This window comes from Convolutriloba macropyga, chromosome 1 (assembly GCF_964194025.1).
Source record: "Convolutriloba macropyga chromosome 1, txConMacr16.3, whole genome shotgun sequence".
NCBI lineage: Eukaryota > Metazoa > Xenacoelomorpha > Acoela > Convolutidae > Convolutriloba > Convolutriloba macropyga.
This window is the reverse complement of record NC_134468.1, coordinates 57,892,665-57,918,854: the sequence shown is the minus strand read 5'-3', so window position 1 is coordinate 57,918,854 and position 26,190 is coordinate 57,892,665. Positions and strand designations below refer to the sequence as shown.

Below are 26,190 nucleotides of genomic sequence, written 5' to 3'. Positions count from 1 at the left end.
CGTATGACCGCTTTGTCTTCTTTTCGTCTAAACAACAAAAGGGTGAATCTGTTGAAAGTTTTTACGGTCGTCTAATCGAACAAGCAGAAAACTGTAGTTTAGGAAATAAAGAAACTACCCTTATTTGGGATACATTTATACTTGACATGATGGATAATGAGACTCAAAAAGAATTGCTAAAGAAGACTGTTGAACCTACTAAAGCACTCGAGGTAGCAATTCAAATGGAGATGGGGCACAAAATTAACAAAAGATAAATCCAAATTTGGTTCTAAATACAAACTCAGTCAATACTGTTAACACTTTTCAATCTCGCAATCGCATCGAAGCGAATTACCAACCAGCTCGCAAGGACTTCACGCGTTACCCATCTGTACACCAAAAATATCAGTACACGAGTGTTTGTACAAATTGTGGCCAACGATGGAGCCACAACCATCGACAAATTTGCCCCGCGAATGGCAAAAAGTGCAATAATTGTGGTATAATTAGACACTTCGCGACGAAATGCCGAAAACCGAAAAGATCACAAGGACAGACGCCTAAACCTCCTTAAACAAAAGTCATTCAAATTGATAAAATTGCAGAAAAAAGTGTTGATGAAGAATCCGTTATTTATATAACTAGCTATCAACAGCTATACAAACAAGTCTATGACTCCAATTATGATAGCGACTCTGATAGCTATGTGGCGGCCATCTCTTGCGATTCGGCAAATCAACTTGAACCCTTAAATTAAAAATTCAATTTGGAGACGTACAAGCAAATGCAATGATTGACTCTGGAAGTGTAGTTAGTCTCATCTGGAAGACGCTAGCAAACCGAATACTTCGAACTACACCATCTGCGAAATGGTTCTCTACAAAAGAGAGGAGAGAATTAAAAACTTTCTCAAACAAGCCAATCAAAGTCCTTGGACATATCGAGACAACGGTGACATAAAATAACTGGACCTGCAAAGATGCCCGCCTAACAATTGTGGAGGACGGTCACAAAATTATCATCGGGAGAGATTTTTTCAATAGTCTTGGTCTTGCAATTGTCCTACAGTAAGAACCAGAAAATGGTAAATGTGTTAATAATGTTAATAATTCTACATGTAAGATTAAAGAGACAATTGCGGCACAATTTCATCATTTTGTTTCAAGAATTGGCCTCTCAAAGACACTTGTAGCGAAATCAAAATTTCATCAAGAGTTCACAGAATGTACCAAAAAGGCCGACGCGTTTCCATTAATCTACAACCTAGGGTTACGGCGGAATTAAAACGTCTACAGAATGAAGGCCATATTGAAAATTTATCTAATTGCTCAGGCAAACATTTTATATCTCCAATCGTGATTACAGTTAAGAAAGATCAATCTATCAAATTAGCATTAGACTCTAAAGTATTAAGTAAAGCCATACACAAAAATAAATACCAAATGCCTGACATTGACATGTTAATAGACAGAATCTCACAACACCTCACAAGCACCCAAAATGTTCAACAAGCATAGTTTTCCACATTAGATCTCAAATATGCCTATAGTCAATTACAATTGCACAAAGATACATGTTATTTGTGGAGAATCTACTGGCACTTATAGATTTAAAACAGGATTCTTCGGTCTCACTGACATGCCGGCAGAACCTCAAAAAGCAATGGACTATACACTGATAGGCCTAAAAATCACCTATTGTTTCTTAGATGACATGATAAATGTTAGCACAAGTTCTGAAACCGATCATTTAACATATGTCAAAAAGTGTCTTAAAAAATTAGATGATGACAACTTGAGAATTAATCTCCAAAAATGTCATTTTGCAGAAATTGAATGGTTGGGGTACAAATTTACGCAAACTGGCATATCACCACTTGAAACACTGCAGCAATTCTAGCAATACCATCACCATCAACACTAAAACGAAATGTCTTCCACTTAGACCACTTCTCGCAAAATCCACAAAATTTATTTGGACAGAAAAACATAATAAACATTTCAACTTAATAAAGGAGAAAATTGCTGCCAGTACGGAAAATAGTCACTATAATCCGAAATAAGACGTCAGAGTTTAATGTGATGCTTCACGTTCTGGGTTGGGAGCCGCGCTTGAACAGAACACACCTGAAATTTGGAAACCAATAGCATTCGCGTCGCGATTTCCAAATCCAATAGAAGAAAGTTACAGTGTTAGTGAACTAGTATTATTGGGGATAGTTTGGTCCATTGAGTAATTTAATTTTTATCTGTATGGAAAAACTTCACTGTCATAACAGATCATTGTGCACTACTATCCATATTAAAAGAACACAGATCAAATAAATCTTACAATAGTCAACTCACTAGATGTATTGGCCGATTACTTCCGTACAATTTTACAATTGAACACATGCCGGGAGCAAAAATGGTTCTGGTGGATTACATATCCAGAAACCCATTCGCAAAAGCTAAAAAAGTTTCCACATATGATGAACATTTAGTAGTAACAACAATATCTAAAATTCGTGATTCAATGAAACATCTAATTCGAAATTAACAAAACACTACACAAAAACTTAATAGCATATTAAATTTACATTCACCCTCTTATCATTCAAATCAGTTAATCACAACGCAAATGCCTACATCATTAAATGATAATCCGCAATTTAATACTAAACCAGTTGCATAACAATCACTACATTGTAGAAACTTATTACCATTCGATCCGCAATTAACACTTTCAAATTCAACTGTTAATCCGTATTTAAATCCACCATTTGCATCGCAAATGCCTTCCAAAATTGCAAACTGACAATTTGTACCAAATAATCTTACAGCAAACAATTCACATTCCATTGACAAATTAACTGCAAAAGCACTGCAAATGTCAGACATTAAGGAATGTGAACAATTTGAATATTAGAGCCCATAATTGGTATTAAATCAAGTAATCAACACAAATATGTCAAATGAAGCCTGAATGTAAAAAATCCTGAGTATAAATATTGCCCACAGAAACATAACCCGCTTTTTGGCCAAAACTCACTCAGAATAAATTCCAATCAGAAAAACTCTTTCAACTCAATCACTAAAATGCCACGAACAAAGAGAAATAATGCTACCCCACGAGGGCCCGAGTCACCTTCTCAGACACCACACCCTCAACACGGAAACAAGCCCCTCTGGTAGTCTACTCGATGCAGCAGAGGAGTTGCGTTTCACCGATACGCTCAATAAAGTCTTTAGTAATAAAAACTACTAGCAATACTCACCGGGAAAGATGCAATTTTGAAAGAAGTCCGCGACTGTGTGCTCAGAGATGACCCGGACGGATCGAAAGAAATTAATCCATACATTTTTTGCTATTGGCGAGAACTTAGTGTAAAACATGGGTGCTTTTGTCTGGATGAATGAATTGCAATACCGAAGGCAATCAAGTACGCAATATTAGAAGATATCCACTCAAGGCACCCTGGAGCTTTGCTATGCTGTCGCAAGCACAAAATGTTTGGTGGCCATATATCCATCGGGATATACTGGCAAACGCCAGTGAGTGCAAAGCCTGCACGGAAATCGGTAAGAACTTAAAATCAGTGTTTCCGCACTGCAAATGGACACCTTTACCAAAATGAATTGAACCAAATGACGAAATCCAAATAGATTTTGGTGGGCCAATAATTAACGAAAAAGGCAAAGAGCAGTATTTTATTATAAACGTAGATAGATATTCAAAATACCCTATAGCCGAAATAGTAAGTAATGCTTCTGGCACAAACGTAATTAAATTTCTAAATAACTACATATATAATCACGGGGTACCCAAAACTATAACATTAGATCAAGCTAGATGTTTTACGAGAAAAAAGTTTGAAAAATTTTCTACAGAAAGTAATATTACACCTATATACGCACCCGCAAATGACCATAGGGCAATAGGACTAGTAGAACGTCCTTTTCAAACAATTAAACGACAACTATCATGTTCGAAAACACAACCAAATAAAAAATTTAACTTAGAACAATCACTACATGCAAATTTACAACGATTAAGAATATCAAAACAAAAAACAATAGATACTACACCATTCGAGGCACATTTGTGGTAGAAAATGCAATACACCAATTTCAAACATCACCACTAAATCGAATAATAAAAATTTAAATTATAATAAAATAATTCAACATTATTTAGATGAAGATACAATTCCTGGCAGATCCTATCTGACAGAAGAGCAGTGGGCAGACACGGCCTTATGTTCCGATACTGAAATCGAAAAAGTAATTTGTGCAGCGGACAATCGAGCACAAAAAGAGCAAGAAAAAATTAAGGATGGCGAATCGCGTCGGAAGGGCTAGCAGGACCAATTCCGTGTAGTGAACATAGTGTTCAGGAGAAAATTGCGCGCAAAATTTTTGAGCGCCAACGCCAGAAAAAGAACTTACTTAGTTTGGATGAAGTTCTCGCTCCTGGCAGTCCAGTTGGGAAGATAAGTCCAACTACTAGCGTTATCAAAGAACCAAATCGACAAGAAGTGCGCCTAAGAAACTCTGACATCGCAAAATTTGGACCGAAAAACGAGCGAGATACGGAGTTGGGCCAATATATTGAACGTAGATCAAAGAAAATTTCCGAGAAAACGCTCGAACAAAAAATTACAAACCATAGGAGAGATCTTATTCGAAAAGACTTAGGAAAAAGGAAAATTAAGCGAAATAAAAGACCAGCTGACGATGTCAGTTTTATCTCAAAGGGTAGATCTTGTATTTCAACGACGAGTAATGTGGCACAAGCACTAAAAATGAGGATTCCAAAACGAAACCCAAAGCATGATCATGCCTCTACAAACCGACCGGGTTTAACACAAATCCTTCTCTTTAGCCCACCTGTGCCACTTGCATCGCCGCCGAACAATCACAGTACAGCTGGACCATCCGCGTCACAAGTGGCTTCACCACAACACCCAACACCGATATTTGGGAAGGAACGTAAAGGAAAAATACAAATGACAGTGAGCGATACAACGGACTGGGATACGTCATCAGTGCGGAGAAGCAAAAGGACTTTAAAGAAACAGAAAAAGTCTACAACATGAATTGTTGAGAAAATACAAAATACGGAGGGATATTCGGCTGATATTCCCGTATCGGACACAACTATTATTGGGGAAGTGTCACCAAGGAACCCCAATGAGAGGTGAACTACTGACTCTAACCCGAACCTACCGAGAGAGATGACGGTTTTAGAAGCTCAAGAACATTATGACTCAGATTAAAACTCAAAAACTATTTGAACTCTATATTTTATTTATTATTTAGTATTCTATTATGTATGAAACCGGTGAATAGGTATTAATTTTCTGATTTTATCTACTAATTTTTTTCTCCAACAGGGGGAAATGTCATACGGGATGGATTTTGTCCCCAGAATACCCATCATTATATTTAGTTCATGTTTTCCATTTGAAGGGCAGGTGCTTTAATTTAGTTAGTTAATTTTAGTTCATCATGTTTTTGAACCACTTTAATGTCTGTTCATATTTTAGACCAAAATTGTCTGTTCACACTGCAAACATTTTGTTAAGTCCTTCCTGTTTCGTGATTAACTCGTGAAATAAAGTTATTTCCTTTTCAATTACAATTTATTAATTTCAATTGTCACTCTCCAATTTGCATTGCTATAATTCAGTTTCAATTTAATTTTAGCAAATCACTTTTCAAATACACCTGCTCGATTGATATTGAGCCATTCGCACCACGAACATCCGATTCAAAGTTGAGGATTCAAATAGCCTAAGTTAATTGGCAAACGCGACGCAATTGCCCTAGCTTAGTGGTTTGATAAGCATTCGCGACTCGATTGACTAATACAATAGTAATCGAGTACAACAAGAATAATAAAAATTTGGTCTGCCATAAAAATTGATATTTTGATTAAGTAAATATTTCGAATTCTTTTTCTGCAAACATTTAGTAAACGATTTTTGCCTCGTATAGTAAAACATTAATTTGAGATAAATTACTAAAAATATTTAGCTCAATAGAAATTTTCGTTAGAATATTTTAATTTATTGCAAGCGGTGGTAATCGTTATTGAGGAAAGACAAGGCGTTAAACAGAGAAACAAAAACAAAAAACGCATGTATTGAGGATCGCTGCTGTTTTTGCGATATTTCACTAAAGCTTCATTTTATATCTATTGTCATTTTTGGTAACAGCTAGCTGAAAATAAAAATAAAAGTAGAATATTTTAAGAGAACCAAAAATTATTTTGAGCAGTGATCGACTGACTCATTACGTTTTTTCCCCAAAAATAGAAACGTTAAGCATTTTACGCGCGACAAGTCATTTGGTGTGTATCGCAACGTAACGTGCAAAAATTTTTTGTTAACAAAAAGAAGAATCAAGATGGGAAGTTTCGGAGTACTAGCTAAAAAAGTATATATCGACTGTCATCGGGTATTATTGAAAGAAGTTATTTCAACTTCGGTTATTTCGACTTACGTCTGAAGAAATGCATCTTCCTTATCTTTGGTTAGAGGATGCTCAAAGCAATATTTCAATACTACTGGAATTATTTTTAACATCAGTCAAATCACATCAATTCAAATCTAATCGCTTGCTCAAGATCGACATTGGTCTGCCTTTCTTAACATTTCTTTTCTGATTCTTGTTCAAAAATAATCGGTTATGAAGATCTCTTTTTCATAAATGCAAGTTTTTTGTTGAGATGGATTGATGAATATGTCAAACAAACAATATTTGTCTAAACTTTGACTGTCATCAATGTTAAGGAAAAACAAATCATTGGAATTGTTTTTAGCGTATTAATCTCATCTGTTATTTGATCTTAATCAGTATCAAAAAACAGCCCAAAATGTGTTTGAAGGTAATTCGAGTTTGCAATGATTGATAAACGCTAATCTCTGCAATAAAAAACAGTCCCACTAACCATTAAAAAATCATAAAATTAATTGTTGGAAAAAGTTCGACAGTTCTATTGAAACATATTACCTTTGCAAATGGTTCAAAAAAGCAGCAGATGAATTCATAAAACTCAGGCCATATTCTTTTTCCTAGCAGTTTCTATTTTCTCTTTCATTTATAGTTTTTTTGTTATAGGCGTTAGGGTTTTGTCTTTCTACTTCACATCACCAGAGCTTCACCAGCCGATCATTTTAAAGCGATGTCACTGACAGTGGTTCCAGATCTGCTATTTGTCAGCCACCAAACCAAACGTGAAGCGTTTCGGCGTCTTGGCGTTTCTATTGCACTCGGCCTACTGAATTGGTTTAATTGGTTTAACACACAACCAGATAAAAGTTTTGTTCTCCTGACAGCATTTTTCAAGAATAGACATAATTGGCCTCTTGATTAAAAAGGATACGTTAAAAAGGAAGCTTAAGGTCACATGTGAAGCCTTTACTATTTTTACTACAATTTTTTTTCTATAATTTTGTCCAAGTTGGATCTGTTTGTAAAACTCGATTATCAATGAAACAAACGTCTTTGAGAAAAATTTACTGTTATTCTCAATTGAACAGCAAAGAGTTGATCTAAATTTTTTTACGAGCCGCAAAAAGAGGCAAATACCAAAGGTAGAAAAGTTAAACATTTTACTATTTTGAAAAGTAAAACTGTGATTAGAACAATAAATTAGAACAATAATTTTGTTAAATTGAAGACGGGAATTAAGTTTCACTTCAATTTGATCATTTGAAGTGTGAATTTTAACTAAATCAAAAATCAATCAATTTTATGTAGTAGTAGTAGTAGTAGTAGTAGTAGTAGTAGTAGTAGTAGTAGTAGTAGTAGTAGTAGTAGTAGTAGTAGTAGTAGTAGTAGTAGTAGTAGTAGTAGTAGTAGTAGTAGTAGTAGTAGTAGTAGTAGTAGTAGTAGTAGTAGTAGTAGTAGTAGTAGTAGTAGTAGTAGTAGTAGTAGTAGTAGTAGTAGTAGTAGTAGTAGTAGTAGTAGTAGTAGTAGTAGTAGTAGTAGTAGTAGTAGTAGTAGTAGTAGTAGTAGTAGTAGTAGTAGTAGTAGTAGTAGTAGTAGTAGTAGTAGTAGTAGTAGTAGTAGTAGTAGTAGTAGTAGTAGTAGTAGTAGTAGTAGTAGTAGTAGTAGTAGTAGTAGTAGTAGTAGTAGTAGTAGTAGTAGTAGTAGTAGTAGTAGTAGTAGTAGTAGTAGTAGTAGTAGTAGTAGTAGTAGTAGTAGTAGTAGTAGTAGTAGTAGTAGTAGTAGTAGTAGTAGTAGTAGTAGTAGTAGTAGTAGTAGTAGTAGTAGTAGTAGTAGTAGTAGTAGTAGTAGTAGTAGTAGTAGTAGTAGTAGTAGTAGTAGTAGTAGTAGTAGTAGTAGTAGTAGTAGTAGTAGTAGTAGTAGTAGTAGTAGTAGTAGCAGTAGTAGTAGTAGTAGTAGTAGTAGTAGTAGTAGTAGTAGTAGTAGTAGTAGTAGTAGTAGTAGTAGTAGTAGTAGTAGTAGTAGTAGTAGTAGTAGTTGTAGTAGTAGTAGTAGTAGTAGTAGTAGTAGTAGTAGTAGTAGTAGTAGTTGTAGTAGTAGTAGTAGTAGTAGTAGTAAAAGTAGTAGTAGTAGTAGTAGTAGTAGTGGCGAAGTCTTTAGGGATATACCATGGGTTTTCACCCTTTATGTCATTATTGAGTAAGTTTGGAATGTTGGTTACAGTTCGTGCATTGGCAGAGTATCCTCCAGGTACATTGATTGTCTTCGTTGAACTTTTCAAAGAATTTCCAAAATGGCTGTGTTATTCGTGCTTTTCTGTTTTCTTTCGTTGTTAAGTCGATATGTTTACTCAAAATGTTGTGCAGTGTTCCGTTTCGTGTCCAGAAGTTATTGTCGGTCCTTTTGAGTCTGGTTTTGGGAATGTTGAAGCTGGAGTTGGAGCCTTGTCTGGTTCGTTCGTTGGTATTACGTGATATGTAGTCTGATGTTTTTATGTCATACTTGTGGTCAGTGATGGCGCAGAACAGTAGGAGACTGTGGAGTTCGAAGTACATTGAGAGTGGCAGTAAGTTGAGTTCTTTGAGTCTTTCTTTATAGGGAATTGTGTTGTTTAGAATCCACTGTGTTGCACTTTTCTGTATTCTTTCGATGTTTGACAAGTCTGTTTTGGTGGGGTACCAGACCTCACATGCGTACGATATGACGGGTACCACGTATCCTGTGTATGCGTTTAGTCTGTCTTTAGTCGCTGACTTGAAAGAAATGTTACGCTTGAGGAACCACAATGATTTCAGAGATTTAGTTCGACGCAGATTACAGTTTTCTTTTCAGGAGAGGTTGTTCGAGATTAGGACACCACGGCCTTTTTGAACTTTAACAGAATTGACAGCGACTTTGTTCATTTTGACCACTGATTGTTGTTTGAAGTGTATCAGACTACATTTGTCATCATGGAGATTCATTTTGTTTGCGACACACCAGTTATGTAAACTTATTAGGTCACTTTCTAGGAGTTCATGAGATGTGCTTAACAGTTTGTAGTCATCGGCATATCCGAAGCATTCACTTTCACTTGCAACAGTGGGTAGGTCATTTATGTAGATTAAAAAGAGTAGAAGACCTAGTAGAGACCCTTGTGGGACCCCTCTAGTGACATCACGGAATTCAGATCTTGAGTTGTTTATTTTCACGCATTGTTTTCTATTGTCCAAATAATTGGCAATCAGTTTTAGGGCTGTTCCACCTATTCCCATTTTGTAGATTTTCAAAAGCAGGAGATCGTGAGGTGCCTTGTCGAAGGCTTTTTCGAAGTCTAAGTAGAAAACCGTTAGTTCATCAATTGCCGAAGAATCGTTGAGCAGGTATACTTTATCGAGGAAGCAGATAAGTTGTATAATGGCTGAGCGACCGTCTCCAAATCCAAATTGAGAGTCGTGAAGTTTTTGCCTTACTACCGGGTATAACCAGTCAAAGATGACTTTTTATAGGACTTTCGACGGGCAACAGAGGCATTTAATGGGTCTATATTTCGTTATGTCGCTTTTATCGCCGTCCTTGTAGATTGGAGTTATTTCGCTTTCTTTCCAGTATTGTGGGTATACACCTTTGTTGAAGCAGGTTTGAAAGATGACAGTTAATGATTTAGCCAGTGTAGTTGCAAGTTGTTTTAGGGTCTCGTTTCCTATTCGATCCGATCCTTTCGCCTTTTTTGATTTAAGAGAACTGAGTTTTTCCGTGACTTGTTTTTCGCAGCAAATTATTTTGTTGAGTGTATTTGGCCCGCAGTCAACGTTTGTGTTGTTTGTTTTTAGTTTAAAAACACTTTGGAAGTATTGGTTAAACAGGTTTGCCTTTCCTTCATCATTTTCTGCTACTTTGTTTTGGAAATGCATTTCATGTAGGTACGGTGGTGCTTTTTTAATGGATCTCAGATAGGCTTGGATCTTACTGAATTCCCTTGTTCTGAAAATCTCGTTTTCGTAGTCGGCTTGGTCGTTACAGGATTTGCTTTCAAGATCAAGAATTTTTTGCAGGTTTAGGGGTTGGGATTTCTGGCTTCTTTGCGTTTGAGTGTGTTAGTTGGTTGATCAGGTGGGAGGTAGGTTTCGAGATCCATGGAGGGAGGTAAGATCGGTGGCTAGTAATTCTTGGTACGTTTTAAGTAAACAGTTTGTTGAAACATAGGTACCATTGATTGGTGACTTCGTCTACATTGCTGTAACAGTAAGGTTCGAAGGGATTATCGAAGATTGTTTGATTAAAATTCTCCCAGTTAGTCCGAGAGATTGCATTGGTTTTGAGACTTGTAAGGAACTGCGCGTATTTCTCAGGTGGCCATCTGTAGGGACTCTTTTTTGGAGGGATATAGATACAGCTGATCAACAATTTTTGTGCTTTGGTTTTGTCAGTTAGTAAAACAGTTATCGCGTCTTCAAATGTATGGTCAAGTGTCAGTTGTTCAGCGTTGATGTCTCTCCGTACCGCAATGAGTACTCCTCCGTGTTTGGAGACATTTTCAGTTGATGTTCTGTCATTTCTGAACATTTGGAATTTATTGAGAAAAAGAGACTCGTTCGGGACAGATTTTGTTAGCCATTTCTCACTGAGACATAAGACATTGTATTTTCGGGTTAAAATAGCATTTGCAAGAGTGAAACGTCTTTGCAGGTCGAGGACGCTGTGTACGTTGAAAGTGATTAGAGTAATTTGTTCGGTTCTGTTTTTCGTTGGTATAGTTTAGTTGCTATAGTTGGTTGCTTGGTTTATGTTGCTATAGTTTAGTTGCATCGGCTCTTTCAAGAACGCATACAACGTTATTTATGTTTTTCCTCGTCATCATGTTTGCAATGTACCAAACTGTCTAAATGAAAATTGTGAATTGAAGGTCATGTTCGTTAAGTGCTTCCATCCGATGACAGTGATGTTTTTTTCCGGTAAATTTTTCTGTCACAGGTATTTATTAGATGGTACGTTCAAGGTGGTAACGGAAAAACTTTGACTTTTATAAAAAAGCGTTTCTTTTGTGATTATTTTTAGTGTATGTCTAATGTATGATGGCAGCGTGTAGTCTAACAGAGAACTATTCCAAGGATTAAAGTTCGCCAGCATCAGACACATTGATGAATCGAAACGTTTCTTACGGTTAAAATCGATATTCAATCGCATTTTGGAAGTATTAGAACCGAGTAAAAACCATGGCCCGAAATTATTGTATTGGTTGATAAAACCATCAGACACAAGGAAACAGTTTTCCGGAATTTCGATATTGATCAACATTTTCTACTTTTAGCCATTTGACATTGCAAGATTTACATATGACCGATTACTCGTTTATTTTGTATTTTAACACTATTTAAACATTTTTTCATTGTATAATGGCAATTTTTCATATTGTACATTTCCTCTGTGTATTTTGTTTTCTGAAGAAGTGAGAATTATATCTCTTATCGGAACCGGTTAATTCAAATTATTGGTTTTTTTAAAGAAATAAACCAAACCCAAAATGCAGCTTAAAACGCTATCGATACTTATTCAAATATCTTGGCTACTGAGGAGGATAACGGTGTAATCTCATTACAGCATTAAATGACATTTTGAATGATTATGAACATGATTAACATGTGAAAAAATAATTTGCTCATATAAGTGAAGAAATCTGAAAACGGCTGACCTATTTTTTACAATTCAAAGAATTTGAATTGTATTGGGGCGCTGTCTTTTTACGACTCGAAGAGGAGTATCGGAGAAGTCCTTTTTAAGACTCGAAGAGGAGTATTGGAGAGGTCCTTTTTTTTAATCACTTTAGTTGGAGTGAATTTTGAAGCAGGAAATGAAAAATATTAGAGTGGTTTGGGTGCTGAAGCAAATTGAAGAAGGGAGCGAAAAGAGAGTGATTTTTTGTTCATTCCGATGTTTTCGAGAGAGCGAGAAATTGAGGTGTGAAAAAAAATTGTAAGCGAGCGAAATTTTGTATTCACGTGCGGCTTTTTAAAACCGTTTTTTGTTATTTTTTTTTGGTTTAGAAGTCTGATTATGATATTGTGTGATGCTTAGGGTTGTTTTAATAGTGGTTTGTAGGTTTCTGGTCATTATTAAGAATTTTATACCATTTTGCTGGTTTTTCAGCTATTTTGCTGAATTTTAAGTGAATTTTAGCAATTTTTTGCGTTTTGTTTTGTTCTAATGCTTTGTATGGGCTTTGAATAGACGCATGTTAGTTACTGAGTCTTTAGATACCAAGTGATTACATTTTCTTGTGTTTTAAATGAGTTTTTCTATTAGAAAAATGACAATGAACTGAAAAATTTTTAAAAATTTTTCTTAAATTTTTTTTGCTGTTTTCCGCTTTTTTTCTAACTTTAGAGAACGTTTTTAGCCTATTCAACTTTCATATTGTTTTGGAAGTCTTCCAATACTATATTTGCTGCAATTAACGTTTTTTGGGTCTATTTGCTACCGTGAAATAAAAAAAAGCTAAATTTTTTCTAAGATTTTCAAATTGTTTTTAAATGCCCTTTGTGTTCTTCAAGTTTTTATAGCAATTGGGGATGCCTATGGTCTAAATTAGTTGTTTTTGATGCGTTTTGATTTTTCTGATTTTAGTTTTGATTCAGTTTGTTAAAGATAATTGAATAAATTTTTTGAAGATTTCCGCGAATTTTCTGTTTTTTTTCAATTTTGGCTGAAATCTTCTGATTGTCTGCTTTTTGCTACTTTTTAGTGTTCTAGCTTTTGATAGGAGCTACTCTAGAGGTTTTGTTGGAATATATTTAGTGCACTTTCAGTGACGGTTATTACTAACTTTTCTTAATCTCTGACTTTTTTTTCTATTTTTTTCGTTCTTCGTTTTTACTTTTATAAATAGACAATGCTTTGGATTGGTGGACGCTTGACAAGATGTAGTATTAATAGTTTTTTGAAATAATGATTTAGATTCAGCATAATGGCATTTGATTCATAATTTGTGGTCAAATTTTGTATTTTTACAGAGAATATTTTTGGTTTTTTTTTTTCATTTCCTTTCTTTTACCTTCGTTTATTCTACTTGAAAACTTTGTGTTGGGTTTTTGTCTCAATTTGCAGTGATTCAACGAAATAAAACTAAACCTACTGCATGAGTTTTTGCCAAAAGTTGTTTTTTTTTAAACTTGCAGCTCAATGTAAAATTTTTATCACGTGCTTCATCGTCTTTTCTGGTCAGTTATTTTTTCCTTGTTCTTTTTCATTTTCTTGTTTTAAAGTGGCAAGTGTTATTCAGTAGGATGAGCATTATGTTAATTATTTTGGTCAATCAGTAGAATAAGTTTTACATTTGTTAGGGGTGTTAGTTTTTTCCTTCGAGTCGTTTCCGGAATTCTTCCGGCTATGTTTTTTTTTAACCAATGTTATTGGAGTGATTTTTGAAGCGGGAAAATGAACCGCGTGAAAAAATTTAGAGTAATTTTGGTGCTGAACAAAAGTGAAGAGCAGAGCGAAAAGAGAGTGGTTTTTGTTCATACCGTTGTTTTTGAGAGAGCGAGAAATTGATGTGTGAAGAAATTTTCTCTAAGCGAGCGAAATTTTTTTGTTCACGTGCGGCTTTTTAAAACCGTTTTTTGTTAATTTTTTTTGGTTTAGAAGTCTGATTATGATATTGTGTGATGCTTAGGGTTGTTTTAATAGGGGTTTGTAGGTTTCTGGTCATTATTAAGAATTTTATACCATTTTGCTGTTTTTTCAGCCTTTTTGCTGAATTTTAAGTGAATTTTAGCAATTTTTTGCGTTTTGTTTTGTTCTAATGCTTTGTATGGGCTTTGAATAGACGCATGTTAGTTACTGAGTCTTTAGATACCAAGTGATTACATTTTCTTGTGTTTTAAATGAGTTTTTCTATTAGAAAAATGACAATGAACTGAAAAATTTTTAAAAATTTTTCTTAATTTTTTTTGCTGTTTTCCGCTTTTTTTCTAACTTTAGAGAACGTTTTTAGCCTATTCAACTTTCATATTGTTTTGGAAGTCTTCCAATACTATATTTGCTGCAATTAACGTTTTTTGGGTCTATTTGCTACCGTGAAATAAAAAAAAGCTAAATTTTTTCTAAGATTTTCAAATTGTTTTTAAATGCCCTTTGTGTTCTTCAAGTTTTTATAGCAATTGGGGATGCCTATGGTCTAAATTAGTTGTTTTTGATGCGTTTTGATTATTCTGATTTTAGTTTTGATTCAGTTTGTTAAAGATAATTGAATAAATTTTTTGAAGATTTCCGCGAATTTTCTGTTTTTTTTTTCAATTTTGGCTGAAATCTTCTGATTGTCTGCTTTTTGCTACTTTTTAGTGTTCTAGCTTTTGATAGGAGCTACTCTAGAGGTTTTGTTGGAATATATTTAGTGCACTTTCAGTGACGGTTATTACTAACTTTTCTTAATCTCTGACTTTTTTTTCTATTTTTTTCGTTCTTCGTTTTTACTTTTATAAATAGACAATGGTTTGGATTGGTGGACGCTTGACAAGATGTAGTATTAATAGTTTTTTGAAATAATGATTTAGATTCAGCATAATGGCATTTGATTCATAATTTGTGGTCAAATTTTGTATTTTTACAGAGAATATTTTTGGTTTTTTTTTTCATTTCCTTTCTTTTACCTTCGTTTATTCTACTTGAAAACTTTGTGTTGGGTTTTTGTCTCAATTTGCAGTGATTCAACGAAATAAAACTAAACCTACTGCATGAGTTTTTGCCAAAAGTTGTTTTTTTTTAAACTTGCAGCTCAATGTAAAATTTTTATCACGTGCTTCATCGTCTTTTCTGGTCAGTTATTTTTTCCTTGTTCTTTTTCATTTTCTTGTTTTAAAGTGGCAAGTGTTATTCAGTAGGATGAGCATTATGTTAATTATTTTGGTCAATCAGTAGAATAAGTTTTACATTTGTTAGGGGTGTTAGTTTTTTCCTTCGAGTCGTTTCCGGAATTCTTCCGGCTATGTTTCTTTTTAACCAATGTTATTGGAGTGATTTTTGAAGCGGGAAATGAACCGCGTGAAAAAATTTAGAGTAATTTTGGTGCTGAACAAAAGTGAAGAGCAGAGCGAAAAGAGAGTGGTTTTTGTTCATACCGTTGTTTTTCAGAGAGCGAGAAATTGATGTGTGAAGAAATTTTCTCTAAGCGAGCGAAATTTTTTTGTTCACGTGCGGCTTTTTAAAACCGTTTTTTGTTATTTTTTTTTGGTTTAGAAGTCTGATTATGATATTGTGTGATGCTTAGGGTTGTTTTAATAGGGGTTTGTAGGTTTCTGGTCATTATTAAGAATTTTATACCATTTTGCTGTTTTTTCAGCCTTTTTGCTGAATTTTAAGTGAATTTTAGCAATTTTTTGCGTTTTGTTTTGTTCTAATGCTTTGTATGGGCTTTGAATAGACGCATGTTAGTTACTGAGTCTTTAGATACCAAGTGATTACATTTTCTTGTGTTTTAAATGAGTTTTTCTATTAGAAAAATGACAATGAACTGAAAAATTTTTAAAAATTTTTCTTAATTTTTTTTGCTGTTTTTCGCTTTTTTTCTAAATTTAGAGAACGTTTTTAGCCTATTCAACTTTCATATTGTTTTGGAAGTCTTTCAATACTATATTTGCTCCAATTAACGTTTTTTGGGTCTATTTGCTACCGTGAAATAAAAAAAAGCTAAATTTTTTCTAAGATTTTCAATTTGTTTTTAAATGCCCTTTGTGTTCTTCAAGTTTTTATAGCAATTGGGGATGCCTATGGTCTAAATTAGTTGTTTTTGATGCGTTTTGATTATTCTGATTTTAGTTTTGATTCAGTTTGTTAAAGATAATTGAATAAATTTTTTGAAGATTTCCGCGAATTTTCTGGTTTTTTTTCAATTTTGGCTGAAATCTTCTGATTGTCTGCTTTTTGCTACTTTTTAGTGTTCTAGCTTTTGATAGGAGGTATTCTAGAGGTTTTGTTGGAATATATTTAGTGCACTTTCAGTGACGGTTATTACTAACTTTTCTTAATCTCTGAATTTTTTTTCTATTTTTTTTCGTCCTTCGTTTTTACTTTTATAAATAGACAATGCTTTGGATTGGTGGACGCTTGACAAGATGTAGTATTAATAGTTTTTTGAAATAATGATTTAGATTCAGCATAATGGCATTTGATTCATAATTTGTGGCCAAATTTTGTATTTTTACTGAGAATATTTTTGGTTTTTTTTTCATTTCCTTTCTTTTACCTTCGTTTATTCTACTTGAAAACTTTGTGTTGGGTTTTTGTCTCAATTTGCAGTGATTCAACAAAATAAAACTAAACCTACTGCATGAGTTTTTGCCAAAAGTTGTTTTTTTTAAACTTGCAGCTCAATGTAAAATTTTTATCACGTGCTTTATCGTCTTTTCTGGTCAGTTATTTTTTCCTTGTTCTTTTTCATTTTCTTGTTTTAAAGTGGCAAGTGTTATTCAGTAGGATGAGCATTATGTTAATTATTTTGGTCAATCAGTAGAATAAGTTTTACATTTGTTAGGGGTGTTAGTTTTTTCCTTCAAGTCGTTTCCGGAATTCTTCCGGCTATGTTTTTTTTAATCAATGTTATTGGAGTGATTTTTGAAGCGGGAAATGAACCACGTGAAAAAATTTAGAGTAATTTTGGTGCTGAACAAAAGTGAAGAGCAGAGCGAAAAGAGAGTGGTTTTTGTTCATACCGTTGTTTTTGAGAGAGCGAGAAATTGATGTGTGAAGAAATTTTCTCTAAGCGAGCGAAATTTTTTTGTTCACGTGCGGCATTTTAAAGCAGTTTTTTTTCGTTTATTTTGGTTAAGAGGTATGGTTATGATTTTGTTTTAATTTTAGGGTGGTTTCGGTAGCGGTTTGAAGGTTTCTGGTAATTCATATGAATTTTATAATAATTCGGAGGTTTTTAATGTATTTTGCTGATTTTCGAACTTGCGTTTTTTGACGATTTTTTTGTTTTGCTGGCTCAAATGGTTATTGAATGAATCTCTTCTACTTGAGAAAATTAATGAAAACAATTGGTTATAGTTTTCTGGGTAAGAATCTTTTTCTTGTTGGGAAATATGACAAAAGATGGCGAAAATTGGAACAATTTTTCTTAATGTTTTGCAGTTTTTCGTTTTTTTTTCTGTTTTTAGCTAAGTTTCATTGCCTATAATGACTTGTCTATTGTTTTGCGAGCATCTGGATACCCTATTGGCTGAAGGGAATTTTTCTTTGGTTTTATATGTTTTTTGAAATATTAAAAAACTTACTAACTTTTTCCAGTTTTTCAGTGAAAGTTTTTTTAAGAGCTTTTTTTCATAATTTAGCCTAAAGTTTTTTTTTTCAAATTTCACATAAGTGGTTTTTTTTGTACTAGTTGTTTTGATGAAGCTAATTTGGCAGAGATAGTTTTTTCGGGATCTCAATTTATAACAAAATTTGATCAGATTTTTTATCATATTTCAACAGATTTGATTTTATTGTTTAACTTTTTTGTTTCAAGACTTTTGTCCAGGATAATCGTAATTTAGTGAAGGCACGTTTTGTTTGATGAGTAATTGGATGGCGTTTAAATTGATTTTCTATTCGAGTCATTTCCGGAATTCTTCCGGCTATGTTTTTTTTTAAGATCTGTTCACACATTTTCATGATTTTTGAAGTCAAATTGGAGTAGTGATTTTGGTCACGCCAAAAACGGAAATGAAGCGAAAAAGCGAGTGGTTTTGCGGCGTGAATTTTTTTCGTTCTAATTTTAAAGTAGAGTGAGAAAACGGTGTTTGAACAAAAGTTCGCTTTCTCGCTAGTGGTTTTTTGTTCACATGCGGCAATTTCATTCTGATTTTTACTGTTTTTTCGGTTTTTCAAATCGGATTTTTTTCTAAATGGTTTTTCCAATCCTTGCACAGCCATTCTAGGCCTAGTTTTTTGTTTGAATGAAATTTTCATTTCTCGCTAGTGGTTTTTTATGTTCACGTTCTGCATTTTGACATTGATTTTCTGGTTTTTTCTTATTTTTTATCTGATTTTTCTAAAAATTATTTTCTCAATTAATTCATAGTCCTTTCTAGGTCTAGTTTTTTCTGTTTAGTCAATGAAAATTCTTTGAATTGTACGTCAGGACTTGTCCTGCTATGTTTTTTTTTAAGATCTGTTCACACATTTTCATGATTTTTGAAGTCAAATTGAAGTAGTGATTTTGGTCACGCCGGAACAGGAAGTGGAGCGAAAAAGCGAGTGGTTTTGCGGCGTGAAATTTTTTCGTTCTAAATTTAAAGTAGAGTGAGAAAATGGTATTTGAACAAAAGTTCGCTTTCTCGCTAGTGGTTTTTTGTTCACATGCGGCAATTTCACTCTGATTTTTACTGTTTTTTCGGTTTTTCGAATCGGATTTTTTTCTAAATGGTTGTTCCAATCCTTGCACAGCCATTCTAGGCCTAGTTTTTTGTTTGAATGAAATTTTCATTTCTCGCTAGTGGTTTTTTGTGTTCACATGCTGCATTTTGACATTGATTTTCTGGTTTTTTCTTATTTTTTATCTGATTTTTTTAAAAATTATTTTCTCAATTAATTCATAGTCCATTCTAGTTCTAGTTTTTTCTGTTTAGTCAATGAAAATTCTTTGAATTGTACGTCAGGACTTGTCCTGCTATGTTTTTTTTAAGATCTGTTCACACATTTTCATGATTTTTGAATCAAATTGGAGTAGTGATTTTGGTCACGCCGGAACAGGAAGTGGAGCGAAAAAGCGAGTGGTTTTGCGGCGTGAAATTTTTTCGTTCTAAATTTAAAGTAGAGTGAGAAAATGGTATTTGAACAAAAGTTCGTTTTCTCGCTAGAGGTTTTTTGTTCACATGCGGCAATTTCACTTTGATTTTTACTGGTTTTTTTTTCGATTTTTTGGATCGGATTTTTTTCTAAATGGTTTGTCCAATCTATTCATAGTCCTTTCTAGGTCTATTTTTCTGTTTAGTCAATGAAAATTCTTTGAATTGTACGTCAGGACTTGTCCTGCTATTTTTTTTTAAGATCTGTTCACACATTTTCATGATTTTTGAAGTCAAATTGGAGTAGTGATTTTGGTCACGCCGGAACAGGAAGTGGAGCGAAAAAGCGAGTGGTTTTGCGGCGTGAAATTTTTTCGCTCTAAATTTATAGTAGAGTGTGAAAACGGTGTTTGAACAAAAATTCGCTTTCTCGCTAGTGGTTTTTTGTTCACATGCGGCAATTTCACTTTGATTTTTACTGGTTTTTTTTTCGATTTTTTGGATCGGATTTTTTTCTAAATGGTTTGTCCAATCTATTCATAGTCCGTTTTAGGTCTAGTTTTCTTTTAAGTCAAAGAAAATTCTTTGAATTGTACGTCAGGACTTGTCCTGCTATGTTTTTTTCTTTATGAGAATATGAATCTCAACCAGTCTTATGATTAGATTTTCTTCAACGGTAGCTCCTAAATGCAAAACGTTGATAATTGAACAGCAGTTGAGAAGTGTTTCACAATTTTTTCATTTTTTGGGGATAAATAACTTTATTAATTTTTACTTAAATTTGTTTCAGCCAAAATGGATACTGATTAAATTGTCATTCACGGTGTTAGTTTTTAATAGCAAAATTCCGGGCTGAAACTGAAGAGAGGGAATAAAAATAGATCGTACACAAAGAAGATCGAATTTTGATAAGGCCTTCGGTACAGAATTTGAGTGCGCGACACTTAATTTAGATTTAGAAAACCGACTTTTTGTCTAACATTTTTTTGTCAGAAAAACTTGGCTGCAGTCAACGCCATTGTGATAATTTTGCTTCAAGTTTGTTTTGCCAACATAGACGACACGAAAAATCAGCAGTTCAATGTTGATTTTAAAACGAAATTGGTTTGTCAGTCTGTAGTCTAACAAAAACTTTTTTTGCGGAATATTTGTCAAGTTGAGTTTGGTTGATGGACCAAAATGTTAGTGGTCCGTTGAACATCTGCCTCCACTAATAAATTTACCATCTTAAAGTCAAAGTTCATTTGGAGCCATATAAGGTATACATAAGACATAAAACTCATTTTATGAAACTTTATAGGTAATTGATTTCTCATTATTAATAGTACTTTTATGACATTTGTATATTATTAATACCCTTCATTGCGTGTTTTGTTTTTCTGAAAAGTGAGAATCAGTTCTAATTGGAACTTACTCCCACTAAATTGCTTTTTTCATTCAGAAACCGAAATTGAACTGTAGCTAAAGTGGTTCCTGATGCAAACTAATAAGAACTTCGATTGCATAAAAATATCTTAAACTTATGAAAACATAAATTACTTATTTGAGCGCAAAAACACCAAAAATGTGCACTATCTATTTACATGACTGTGAGTCCCGGTCGTTCTTTAAATTGTGTTTTCAGCCTTGATTTTGCATCTAAAATTCTTTAATTGAACAGCAGTTCCAAACTATTTCTCAAATCAGATCCATTAATAGTAATTTTTTTTCTATCAAATTGGTTGAAAACTGATATTTCAGCTTTCTATTTTTGTTTGATATCAAACTCGTCCCGGAAGATTGGGAGTGATAATAGATAGCACACAATAATGCCTCTGTTTTTGGTAGAGAATGAATGCACCTGACATTTAAATTAGATCAAGAAATCTGATTTTTTTCCTATAAATTTCATTTTTTATCGATGAAATTGAATTGCGTTCAATCCTACTCAGAGTTAATTTTGCCGCGAGGTTTACTGCAATTTGTTCGTTTTAGCTTGCACTCTTTTCTGCCAAATTATTTGAAGAACAGTTTTTGACCTTGTCTTTGTTTGATAACACTAAACTCTTCCAGCTAACCACTGAAAGCAGCAATAAGAGGAGGATGGTGCACCATAATTCCTTGTTTTGATGTGAGATCTATAATACGGAGTTTAAAATCCTGATACTTATTTTAAGTCTTATTTTAGAATTTTCATACGAAGAAAATTGGTTGCGGTGCACTCTAATGATATGTTTTTTCGTTAATCTTTTTTTTGTTGTCATTGATATCAAGAATTCCCGGCATTTTTTTATTGTCCGAAAAATAATGCGCGCTTTCTGAGTTTAGTTAATATCATAATTCTAATGTTTCAGCAAAATACTGGAAGTGAGACAAATTCGAATTGATATTGATTGCAGTTCAAAATATTTACAGAAAAACTAATCGATCAAAAAATTTTTGGATACTTTTTATTTTTTTTGCTATTTATTCGTTAAAAACAAATAGAATAATGAATAAAATTTTTCGCATTATTTAATAGGACAATGTTTGATGGTTGCAATTGATGGTCATTTGACAATTTTTGACTACATGCGCGAATTAATTTCAGCTATTTTAAGGGAAATAATACTCTAAACAGTTTAAGAATAGCCACAATAAACGGTTTCATCAATTAAAGCTGTAATTGTGATGAAAACCATCTGTATAAAAGTAAGTTTTTAAACACAACGCAAACAGATGCATTTGACTGGACATTTCGTAGCTCATATTCTGTTCTTTAAACTTTAAAAAGTTCTTTAAAAAAGAGCGACGTCTATATAAAAAAGGGTTCGGACGAGTGGGATCATTCTTTTGTTTTTATTTTAATAGAAAGAAAACTCAAAGAACCGATTCGACAACAAGCATTCAATGCTTTGTAAATTGATAAATTGAGGAACCAATTTTTACGAAAAAAACCGAAATAAAAAAATGAATATCTATTCAGAGCAATTCAGCAGAAAGACCAACCAAAAAAAATGTAAGAACTCAAAATTCTCCTTCTTTTGAAAAAAAATATAATTCCATTGAAAAAATTGTAAGCATTATTCTTGAGGTTTTTGTACCGGCGCTATTGCACTCTTTGAGATATATTATTACAAACCCGCAGAAAAATCATTTAGAGCCAAAACTCTATTTTTCCAAGTAATCAAAGCCAAGCACTATGAAAAAAAACCAGCTTCAACGAGACCTATTACTTTTGGGACTTAGTAATAATACATTATAAGTAAAAAAGTACACAAAATTTGAAGAATTCAACGGAACTTTGATTTAACAAACTAGTTATCAAATGTATAAAATCGCATATTCGAAACCAAAAAAAATAGAAAAAATTCAACTGCTGAAATATTCTGTTAACAAAAATAATTACAGGTCTATAAAACAATTTTTGAGTGACAATTAATTTCCAATGATCTGTCATTTTTTTTCCGGAACGAAAAGAAAACGATTCTCTGTCCAATTCAGAAATTTCAATATGCTTCTATATAAAAATCAGCTGTTCTCATTTAAAAAAGTCTTATTATTAAACTAGTCTAAGTGTAAACAAGAAAAATTTACCAAAAAAATCACATGAGTAAAATAACAAAAATATTATAAATGAAATTGTAACAATGGTATGTCCATGATTAACTATCGAATGAAGAGGACACTCATTATTGACTTCTGAACATTTTAATCAAGGAGATTGAAGGGTGACAACAAAAAATAGCAACAAAAATGTGGGAACTCAAATGTCAAATAGTTTTTAAAAGTGTTAAGTGTTCCAGTCATAAAGACCATTGTTAGAGAAGTCAAGCAGTTCACAGGGTTCTTAAATTCACTAGTTGAAGTCGATGAGACCTTTCCTTACTCAAACTGCAGAAAAAAACATCTATAGTAAGTCAAAACTAAAATCACAAAAATTTACACCAGAAGTAAATTGTTTCCAAATGATGATTGCCATATACTGTAAATTGAGAAAAATATTTAGGTTCATTTCGAGTTTATCAGAGCTTCAATGGGACTTGTCGGTGTTCGGACTCAGCAACACAAAAACTCTAATACCAAAATGTGCACACAAATACAATGTTTTAATGAAAATATTTATTGTCAAAATCGACAAAATCAATCGCTTCCCATCGACTAATTCGGACAACAGTACATATTCACTTTTAAAACAGATGCACCGTAAAAATGGTTTTTGTGAGAAAGTCACGAGAAGAACCAAATCTGGTCATTAGGCCGCAAAACATAAAAATAAAAAACGGCTCTAATAACCGAAAAATCTAGATCCAAATGCAGATCTGTTTTATACCTAAGAATATACCCAAAAAATATCTTTGATATCGCTTGAAGGTACTAAAACTCTTAAATGTTGACATTCTGCATGTTGACAACCTGTAACATATTCGGGCATAAATTAACAACATTCTTTTTAAAAGGGTTAAAAATGTGAACATAATCATTGTTAAACAAAAATGTTCACAAAGAATTTAAACCTCCATAGCTGCTTGAAAAATAAACCATTTTGTAAAAAAACTTTGAATCAAAACTAATTTTAATTTGATATTCTACGCTTGACACGCTTTCTTATGATTCCTTTCACAACTCTCTACGATGAATATATCGATCGGCGAAAATTGACTGAACAAAAAAAAACCCAGTTGAACGTATAGTTCCTCCCCCACAACTGGCGTCGAAACAATCAAGTCATAGAAGCAGTTCAATGAATCCTTTTGGAAATCTTTTAGGTGAAATCCAACTCAAAATTCCCAGAGAAATTATCACTACGTATACAATAATGACTGTATAAAATGTTTTGTAAATTTATAAGACCGTTCCTTAAAACCACGGACATCAATATGCTCATTTAAACACTAAATAACGATAGTCGTGATATTGCCCTGGAATATAAAACTGGTGATTATATCTGCATTAATTTAGCGAAAGCTACAAAAGCCGATTCAAAAAAGCACAATGACTTCTGAATTATATACAACAGACGGTTGATCAGCAGATATAAAAACACTTTATCTTGCGTGGCATTTGTAAATTTCAGACCACAATAACAGTTTTTGACAAAACAAATCATTCGGCTTTATTTTTCATATTAATCTGTTGCGAGCTGTTCTGAACTGAATGTGGTGATGACTCACTTGGCAGGGGATTTTTACTCAAACAATAAAAAGTCTTGTCTATCATCTTTATTTTGCTGCTTACATTAACTTCTACCATCATCTTTCTATTCCTTTCCAATATGATGATTGGTATGATAAAGATGAGACCTACTCATTATACAAAAACCGAATATCGAACAGATGGCTTGCTTTTTCACATTAAAGGTCATATATAAAGTAATCTTCTCAGTAACTCGAGTTCTTTTCTTGTCGAAAGAACTGTTTTCAGATCAGCAGAATAAGCAATTTTCGCTGCTTAACTTTATTATATATTAAAAAGGAGTAAAAAGAACTAACATCTACTTTCCACTTAATCTGAAAAGCACTGTATGAATTTTTGGAAAATTTTCACGGAAAGAGTTTATTGATATGTAATAATAAAGTAGATTTTTTAAAATTACTTTTATATTTTGTCGGCCATTAATTTCATTCTGACTTGCAGCAATACGCAATACTTAAATGCTAAACAAAATACTTCAAATATTATATTTTGATTTTTTATGGAATTCAAAAATTTTTTTACCAACGTTCTGATTTAAAGTTTTGGCGGAGCGAACTACTTTTCCAAAATCAAAACTTCTCATAAATTGCTATACTATAGTATAAAATGCGCATCCATACCTCTCTGACATGTCGTAGCAGAAATCTTCGGACACTTTCATTATGACAGGAATGTAAACATTGAGCCCCGACGTCAGAGGTTCCCCGCCCTTTCCCACTCCAAATTCGTACTCATGAGCCGAGTAAAGTTTCAACCCAAACTCATTTTCCAATTCAGTCAGCAATTTCCTGCAGACATAACGAGTGTCGAACCCACAGGGTGTTAAGTCTTTGTCCTTTTCTTTCAATTCACACAGAACTGCGGCAACTTTTCGGCCAGATTTGGATCCGGACCATTGGCAGAGGTGCCATGTGTCCAAATCGGGAACTGCGTAGCAATCAGGGAATCCCTCATCATCAACTATGGAATAATATGTCAAAAGTGACGTTGTTGACATAACAGAGAGACAATTTGGCAGTCCAGTTCCTCCCGGTTTGCTCAATCGTTTATAATTACGACGAGGTACGACTTTCGCTCGCGGAACTGCATTCATATCACAGAATATAAACCTAACAAAATCAGCGTCCTGGTTTTGATTATTGGAACTCATTGTTAAAACGTGCTGTCAATTAAAGATGTTTGAATATACTAAATTTCTGCTTCGTGAGCATAAACTGCAGTGACTTAACAGTCAGGGGAGAAAACTTAGATTGGTAACTTTTTATTTCTGCTAGCTAAACGGAAGGTCAAAAGATGTCTCTTAATCGGTTATGCTGGCACTTTTGTTTGACTGGTCAACAATTTCATGATTTCAAGTGGTGCCTCACTTGAAGATCAAGATTTCTCTGATCAAAAGACCATTTGATTTCACATTCAGTAAATAGTACATTTTCTGTCTCTTCGTAGAAGCGCACCAAATGTAACGTTTATAAGTTCAAACTTCTCAAAATCGAGTACTAAATTTCAGCGTTTATTTACTTAAAGTAATTATGTACCAACCAAACATGCCAATGAAAACACGCCCATCAAATTAAGAGTAAAGATTAAAGCAGTTAAACTTTAAACGTGTACTCTCTAATATTTATTTGGGCAAACTTGGCCTTACTCTTATCATATGGTGAGTAAAACAGTCTTCTTTAAGCGTTGACTGATCACTGAAAAAAACTTTACACCTACTGCCTAACAGTCGAATCCACTAAAACTAATTCTTACGAATAATTCTTAGAACGGGTAGCAAAAAGTAATCAAATTGAATGAAGTTAGAGTCAAGGTTTTTTTTTTGCAAAATTCAGACATTTCGCACAATTTTGGCGAGAAGAAAAAGAACTCAAGCGAATAAC

The 26,190-nt window shown here is 33.5% G+C and overlaps 1 protein-coding gene across 2 annotated transcripts in view; it reads right to left on the bottom strand.

Moving 5' to 3' along the window:
- The window catches only part of LOC142350056 (glutamine synthetase-like), a 42,149-nt gene extending 16,403 nt beyond the window's left edge, over positions 1-25,746 (bottom strand). Inside the window, exon 1 of one of the 2 annotated variants that reach the window (XM_075401975.1) lies at positions 24,931-25,746. In XM_075401975.1, the coding sequence (XP_075258090.1) occupies positions 24,931-25,460 (530 nt within the window). In that variant the 5' untranslated portion in view covers positions 25,461-25,746. The remainder of the gene's footprint in view (positions 1-24,930) is intronic. The other variant, XM_075401973.1, reaches the window with a different exon arrangement.
- Positions 25,747-26,190: the final 444 nt, after the last annotated feature.